We start from the raw sequence: 8,045 nt of genomic DNA, 5'->3' as shown, positions 1-8,045 counted from the left end.
ACGTGACACAATCGGGCTGCGACTGTGTTGCAGTGAGGGATCGAGGCCTCTTCTATTAGATGTGGGAGCAATCTCTTTTATTCTGGATGTCAAATATACTGCATCCATTTACAACATTCATGTCACCGTTTCTGTTAAAACACAAAAATAGTTACGACTCACAGAAAGACTCACAGCAAAGGAACTATAGATGCCAGGCGTTCATCCGTTTAAAGTTTAAAGTCGTCGTATAAAGTAAAAGCCCAAAGGAAGGAAATGACCGAAATCTTTTCAGACACACATTTCCGCATCAAGGTACTCCACACACTGGACAAGTGAAGTGATTGTTACGGATGAGAGGAAGAGGAGATTGTGAGATTGGAGGGGGGGGGTTAGTAGTACAGTATGTGGATCTTCTCCTCTCCAGCTCAAGGGGACTGAGAGCCTGACCTGTAGCTCTTAAAGCTGCCAAGAAGAGTCTGGACCCCCTTCTTGACTCGCCGAGCCACCGAGTCAGCAGGAGGCGTGGGCAGGCAGGAGGCCAGACTGGGCGGACGTGCATCCAAACATTTTTGGTAGCGAAGCTATAAATGAAATAAAATAAAAAAAACACACAAAAATCATTTTTACTAATTGAATTAAATGCTGGCTTGTGCTGTGAAATAACCCTCAAGTGAACTTTCACCCTGACAGACCGAAAGCCAAACACCACATTCATCGAGTGTGAAGACTCACCATGCAGGCCGCCTGCACAGCCTCACTCAGACTAGCAGCGTTGGGTTCACACCAGAACATGCGGCAGGTGAACTCGTGGGGGCCCTCGGCCATGATGAACGCAAAGGTGTGGACGTCTTTTCCCACCCCCATGAAAGACAGGAAGCGGACCCTGCACTCTGACAGCACCTCCTCGTTCTAGGATTAGAAATGAAAGTCAAAGCTTTAAACATGTCTATGTTGGTGCTGCTGGCCTGCCCGCCTCACACAGGTGCGTCTCCTTCCTGTGCAGATCAAACGGTTTTTGATGGCAGAGAATGTTTTTGAAAAAAGCCGACATCTCATAAGAAAACAATGTGAATTTTGCAAATGATTACAAGTATTATTATTATTTTTATTCATCTTGAATTTTTCTTTTTCATATCTGTTGCCTCAAAATATGGCATTCCATGCCGCTGACCATTGAAACATTATATAAATCACAATATTACTGGTGCTGCTGAAATGAAGTCAGGACCAAAGTATTCATACGGGGCACTGAAGTAACCCCCCCCCCCCCCCGATATAGGGAGCCAATGGACACGGAACAAAACTGCTGACATTTCTGTGATTGAACGTAGGAATGACTACATCTCCATTGATATGATGTCGGTTACCCGTTTAGAAAGTATTGTGAGGGTGGCAGGAGCGACATTCACAGAGACAGGGATCCATTCATTTCTGTCTCTGCTGGCCACGGCTGCCTCGAGCGCGTCACTGATTACACCCATGCCTGAGAAGAGAACGATGCGTTGACCTCATCACAGAAAGTTGTTACGTTAGGACGTAAACATATGGTTTCATTTAATGGCACAATCAGATAAAAACTATTTGACATCGAGCTTTACAGATTTGAGGGAGTTTTCTCACCGACTGGCCTCGAGACAGCCACACAACCAAGGTAATAAACATGGAAGTGCTGAAAGTTCTCATTTTTGGGAGCAGGAAACTCTGCAAAGAAAGAAAGAACAATGCCGTTGCTACATTTTATGATTATTATTTACTCATTATGAATGCATTTCAAGTATGCAAGACCTCAAAAATACTTTACCTTCAACAGGGAAACTCATGGAGTTACTCAGGTCAGAGTAGAGCCCGACCACCCCTCGTTTAGTTGCCTTCCTCTCCATCATTATCTTAGGTAAGAAGTAAGACGGTAGAGAATATGTTAAACTAAATAAAATAAACAATAAGACTCCCAGAGTTGCCTTTGAACCATAACACTATCGTGGCTGACCTTTGAACACATCTCATGTAAACTGGTGGCTATGTTCTTTGCAGGCGAATCACAGCGGAAAACGTGACACTTCAAAACTTGGGTCAAGTTGTCTCGAGCCACATAAGCAAAATCCCTAAGGTGAGTATCAGAGAGGAAAGTTCAGTCATTTAGTGAATTATTAAAACAGCATGAATATAAATACATGTAAATAATACCGACTATTGTTGAGTACCAACATTAATTATTATTATTTAAAAGGTAAACCATTTAAGATAATAAACATTGGTGAATACCTTTCCCTGTTCATGATGGAAAATGCAGCATGAAAGAAAAAACATGACTGTTAGAATATACAGATAGAGAGCACATGCCAGTACAGATTATCTTTGGCGGCTATGTTCCTGATTATCCAGCAGAGGGCAGCATTGCACCATAAAAGGACAACACGCAGTACTGTAGCACCTTCTTCAGGAATGTCGAACCTCCGAGTCGCGACTGGAGGACTTACTTCAAGGCGAATGGACCCACGTTTAATACTTTCATAATCTACCATTAACTATACATTTCCCATAATACACCTATTTTATTTACTCTAAAAAAAGATTCTAATTAAAGTTAATTTAGGCTGTTTTATCAGAAATTAAATACAACTAACCAATTATTGGGGTAAAAAAATACATGGTTGATTCAAAGTTTAGTTCCGTCGTCTTTACTTTGACACCAACCTGCCGTTGTCTCTGCCGACTCCCCAAACACGGATGCTGCCGATGGGCTGTGCGTGAAGCAGAGTCTGGCCCAGCGGATCAATCAGGTTCATCGTGTCGTTCTCCAGGACCATCAGCATATCCTTACCCTGGCAGAAACACACACACACAGTCTGAGAAGCCTGGATTAAAACACAGGCTCTTTAAAGGTTATTTGTGAGTTGCTTTTTTTTTACCTCTCCCCAGATTCCAGCAGTGTCATGAAGGTTGTGTTTGTGATACGACAGCTGCCGGATGCAGTTGTTGACAGCAACGCTGCTCTTGCCTGGCGGCATGTCCTCCTCAGACATCTCGACCCAGCCCAAAGAACGCACTGCAAAACACTGAGAGGAGAAATATGCAACAGATCATCACGCAGACCTCCACACGGGGCATGAGAGGAGCAATGGAGAGGGTGGAAACAGGAGTGTCGGGTCAGTCCTCAGAATTAAGACCATACGTGCATCAAAGGAGAAAAATAAAATGCTGCCATTAAGACCTGATTTACCCTGAAACTAACAACAAATGTCTGGACTCCATGGAGCATTTTCTGAGCATGCAGAGTAACACAGAGAGAGAAGAACAGCAGGCCCAAATGCAAGACCAGACTCGTGTATTTGTGTTTGCTGCTCCATAACAGAGGGACACGGTGGCTAGCTAGAAACAAGGACTATTAAAAGAAAAAGAAATACCGTTTTACCTTAGTTTCTACATTTGTGCCGAGTGGAGCCAGATTCTCCTCCTCCTCAGACTGGGAGCAGTTGTAACTGCAATGACAGAGAGCGAAGGCGACATTAAGAAAATAAGAAAAGGTGATAAATGCAAACTCTTTATTTGTGAGTTGTGATAACACAGACTTGAGGTTGATCGATGCGTAGCGGAGCGTTGCCCCCTCAAACTCCTTCAGACTTTGATCAGAAGCAGCCTCTCCCTCCTCCTGAGGATGAAGATTAAAAGGAACGGTTAATACTGGAACATTCACCTTATTCCACCTAGAAGATGTTCACTTAACAGGAAATAATGACTTGTTCTGGTCAGGTTTAAAGCCTTGAAAGAGGCCCGCGAAGTCAATTCGGTGAACAATTTAGAGCCGAGCATTTCCAAAATGTGTAAATTCATCTCCCAGCGTGTTTCGATGACACTAAATTACGTCGTTTCTGAGACGTACCTTCCACAGTTCCCCGTCGTCAGCTCCTTCGTCTGTCCCCGAAATCTGAGCCCAGGATTCCTGACATTTAACACACGTTATTAGGATTTGTAAAAGGTGCTCCTGATGCCATCAGCGCAAAAGGAGAACCCTCACCTCAGGCTCCTCGCAGGGGGTGGTTTCCAGGGACATAGTGGAGGACATCGTGGAGTCACAAACCTTACCCAGGGATGAAGGAGGCTCCCACTGGGTGGTGCCTGTGGGGATGTGCCAGTAGTACGTGCCGGATGTATCTCGAACCCTCATCCATCCCGAAGGCAGGTCTGTGTCTGTCTCGAAAGCACTGGAATCCCAAAAGGAGTCTGACAAAGAGAAATGGAAGGAGGAAAATGTTTAAAGTCCACGGGATGACTTAAGAGAATGCTCCGACAGCTTTGAAATCTGGCAGTCCTTAAAGTTCATCTTATTATCAGCCACACAATAATTCCCCACAGACACACATCTGACTGGTTTTTAAACGTTACTCAAAAACACAACAGCCAGCTTATCTTTGTTTGCGTCTGTACTTCAGTTTTCTGTCCCTGAAATTGAACTTCCAGAGCGAACACCGGTTTTATCTCGTGTGGCATCTGTAGCGCGGCTTCACCACAACGAAAATGTTGTTGCTGAATCCTGATCAAATACATCGTGTACTTTGCAATAGAAAATAACTGCTCTATATTCCATAATGACAGACACGAGGTCTGCCCCCGAGAAAACACATTTCCAAAAAACAAAAGCTGTTTTCTGCCACCCTTTTCTTAACCCCCCCCAATTTACACAAGTATACCCAATGTAATCATATCTAATAACTTAATGTACGATATAAATATTGACTTCGTGTCCTATATACCTTTGCTGTCATTTGGAGAGCTGCTACACGTGTCGTCCTGAGACATTGACGGCCAGCAGGGCTCTTCATCATTTGGTGTCCCGTTCATGTTGGAGAACAGAAGGCAGGCGTTTCCCCCGACGACGCCGCCCTCCCTCTGAGGCTCCACATGACTATTTTCTTCTGCTACTCCTCTGGTATCCTCTGATGTCTCCTCGTCGGACTTGGTTTCCTTCTCTTTGCCGTCTTCTTGCCTCTCTTTATCTTTTTCTTCTGTGGACCCCAGAGTGTCGATGAGTAAAGGCTCATTCAGGATGTTCTTCGCCTCCTCCTGATTGAGACCTGGGATTCTTGCCATTTTTGGAGATTTGGTCTGCTCCTCCTTCTCCCTCGGTTCTTCCTGAGCGGTGGTCTGAGGAGGGAAGCCTTCCTCGTTGCCATTCTGGCTGATATTGCAGTTGTGGTCCTGGTCTTGCTGGTTCTCGGCTACTTTCCGCAGCTGGTTTTGGCCTTCTTTAACCCACTTGGCATTGTTACCAGTGGATTCCTGGTCGCACCAGTGGCTGCTGTCGTTCCGTTTGTTCTTCAACTCTTCGTCTTGCTTTTGTTTATTCACGATATATGACATGTCTTCATCATCATGGCCGCCCATGGCCACTTTCCGTATAACGATAATTGCTCTAATGGAGAAAAAGGTTGCAATTTATTAGCATTTAAATTGCTAACTAGCTAGCTAACATGTAAGACAGTCACGAATTTACAGGACGTTTTTTCCCCCCCGAGCAGTTTTCAATGTGTGGCTATTCAGTAGCTTGAATTAAATACAGCCAACTCATTGTGAAATAGAATCCAGCCCTGGGTTCCACAACGCCTGTTAAAATACAATGTTTGTAAATGCAATTGTCGCAGCTGGAAATAACGGGATCCATCCACCATCATCACCGTCATTTTGGCTCGGCTAAAGTTAGCTTTACAGCTAGCTAGCCAGCTAGCTAGCGTTCCCCATCGGGCACCAACGCAAGCACAATGACTTTGATGATCAACCTCGTGTCGCAGTTAGGACTTACCAGCTCCACCGAACCCCAGCCGTCGTGATGTCTTTGAAGCGCGCAGCTAACCGGGCTACATAATGTCTGAGTACCGCGGGGGTTCGCTTCGTGCCTCGGTGCCGTTTTCTGTCAGTGGGCTCGACTGCTGATGGAGGACGAACTGCGTCACGCATTGACGTCACCGCAAGCACCGCCCACAACACGGGTAGGATGAGAGTTAAAGACAAAACAGAATCACTTTCGTGATCGATTTGGACACATTGATCCGGTGCTGCCCGTTTTCGGCTTCCCTATAAAACAAACATCTATTTCCACCGGCGATATTTTACACCTACGCCATTTGTAAAACAGCTGCAAGCCAGAAGAACCACGAAACCGAACGACCTGTGCTTTTATATCACAGCATATTTGACGGTTTAGTCGAACCTTACCTTTTATTAATGGAAAAATAAAATGTTTAATAGTAGAGGGCACAAACTCATTATTTTCCTTTGGTAAATTCTAACTTTTCACAAAATGAAGTCTTTACTTGACAATTACAAAAACAACCATGGTATCAAAAATTTGTCTGCAGTAAATATTCCAATTCAAAACAAAATTATTAACTTACCGTAATTATTTGCATAAATTAGGAAATTGGAAATACATTCTAGTATGAAATACTGCATTAAGTTGAATAAACTAGGACAATAATTTAGACATTCATCTTCAGTACTGAAATATAAATACTTTTCAATATTTAAATTAAAATCAAGCTCGATAATTTTCACCCACCTTTCTTTAGTTTAGTAATTGCTTTAGAGGTCATGGTCTAAGAGTAAGCAATTTCAGAATATTTGACATTTAAAAAGACAAATATCTTCTGAAAAACATCAACACAATTTTTTTCTATTAAATTAATAGAACTAATATATTGATCTTTGTCCCCTAAGGTCACAGTGAACAACAAAATAAGTGTTATGAAATAACCCAATGTCCTATCCCCACCACAATCCACACATTCAAGTTGGCTATATTTTTATATTTCCTTTTTAATATACTTATAAATACATACATTTGTATTTTGTTATTCTGCATTTTGGCTTCAATGTGAATCGGCACATACAAGCAAACTGGTGGAAGAGCTGAAATGCATGACAGCAAAACATAAAAAAAGTTATACGGAGTCTGAAATCATCTCAGAATCAAAATGTAGAAAATAATTGTGCAAACATTTTGGCAGTTTGCAGGATGTTAACATCGACTCTTTATTTCCCAGTCACCTTGTGTTGGGAACAGCTTCCAATGTAGTCATACCCCTGTTCGGGGGAAAAGGTCCCCATACACAAAAAAAACAAGACCACAATCAGTCTTGTACACACGATACCCATGAATAAATTAGTCCGGGTTGCCTGATTTGTTCCTGACATTACGAATCATTACAGATTTGATTACTGGACATGACATAAAGGTTATGATCTGTCAAGATACTTAAACAGAGATTTGTCTCTTTGCGATGTCGTACATCTAGCACAATTAAAACCATAATAAAACTGCAACATACATTTCCAATGGTAAATAATGAAAATAAACTAGATTACTATAACTTTGTGTAATCAAGTTCATTATATTTTCCAACTGATGACAGAAAATCTGCATTATCGCAATGCTTTGTAATACTCACGAAACTGCGCTGATCAACACAGACGTGTTTGCTGCAGAGCGTAAAAGGTTTGCATGGCCAGCTTTACATCAATGCCAGCAGGCTGCACAGGAAACAGATCAGACACCAATGCTCAGGACAGGTCAAACTCAATACTGTGGACCAATCACTAGGGAGCCGAGCTGAATGGTACAACACTGCTACGTTCTCACATCGATACCTTTCATTAAGTCTCCCTAATGCTTGGTTTTAGACATTTTTCATGCTTGAGATTGTTGCTAAAAGACACATTTCCTACTTGAGCCAAGCTTTGAATTAATGTCATTTCTTTACTGTGTGTTTTTCTTACAATGTGAATTTTCTTTCTCTTTGTTTTAAGTGCGTCAGATACAAATTAAGGCCATAATCCACCGAGTCAAAAACAGCAGTCTGTCATGCTGACTTCCACAGGTTGTTCAATCGAGCAGACTAAAAAACATTGTACTATGTGATTACAGGCTGCCGACACAGTATCAGTGGATCACTGACAAAGGAGAACGCACATAACGACTTGAATCATACTGAAAAATGAAAAAAAAAAGTGACTGCTGCTGAATTCATTTCAGAAGCAGAAGCAACAGTGGCTTTGAATGCAGCGGCAGA

At 42.5% G+C, this 8,045-nt stretch overlaps 1 protein-coding gene across 1 annotated transcript; it reads right to left on the bottom strand.

The window, feature by feature from the left end:
- Window positions 1–227: 227 nt before the first annotated feature.
- On the bottom strand, window positions 228–5,382 carry apbb1 (amyloid beta (A4) precursor protein-binding, family B, member 1 (Fe65)). The gene is made up of 14 exons (XM_068745306.1): window positions 4,734–5,382; window positions 3,998–4,203; window positions 3,863–3,922; window positions 3,552–3,631; window positions 3,395–3,461; window positions 2,892–3,038; window positions 2,677–2,804; window positions 2,245–2,250; window positions 1,970–2,084; window positions 1,784–1,868; window positions 1,603–1,683; window positions 1,350–1,489; window positions 715–891; window positions 228–563 (listed from the first exon to the last, which is right to left on the bottom strand). The coding sequence occupies exons 1-14, from the start codon at window positions 5,362–5,364 to the stop codon at window positions 408–410; spliced, it is 2,079 nt and encodes a 692-aa protein (XP_068601407.1). The 5' UTR covers window positions 5,365–5,382; the 3' UTR covers window positions 228–407.
- Window positions 5,383–8,045: the final 2,663 nt, after the last annotated feature.

The sequence above is a fragment of the Brachionichthys hirsutus genome, chromosome 11 (assembly GCF_040956055.1).
Source record: "Brachionichthys hirsutus isolate HB-005 chromosome 11, CSIRO-AGI_Bhir_v1, whole genome shotgun sequence".
Lineage (NCBI taxonomy): Eukaryota > Metazoa > Chordata > Actinopteri > Lophiiformes > Brachionichthyidae > Brachionichthys > Brachionichthys hirsutus.
The sequence above is the reverse complement of the archived record's forward strand: the minus strand, read 5'-3'. Positions and strand labels throughout refer to the sequence as shown.

What these genes read in the sequence shown, in the direction of transcription:
- apbb1 (XM_068745306.1), bottom strand. Translation starts at nt 5,364, where the DNA reads ATGGGCGGCCATGATGATGAAGACATGTCATATATCGTGAATAAACAA. An exon ending in CCCCCTGCGAGGAGCCTGAG is followed by an intron (nt 3,923 to 3,997) that starts GTGAGGGTTCTC and finishes GTTAAATGTCAG; the next exon opens with GAATCCTGGGCTCAGATTTC. An exon ending in CATGAGTTTCCCTGTTGAAG is followed by an intron (nt 1,684 to 1,783) that starts GTAAAGTATTTT and finishes CTTTCTTTGCAG; the next exon opens with AGTTTCCTGCTCCCAAAAAT.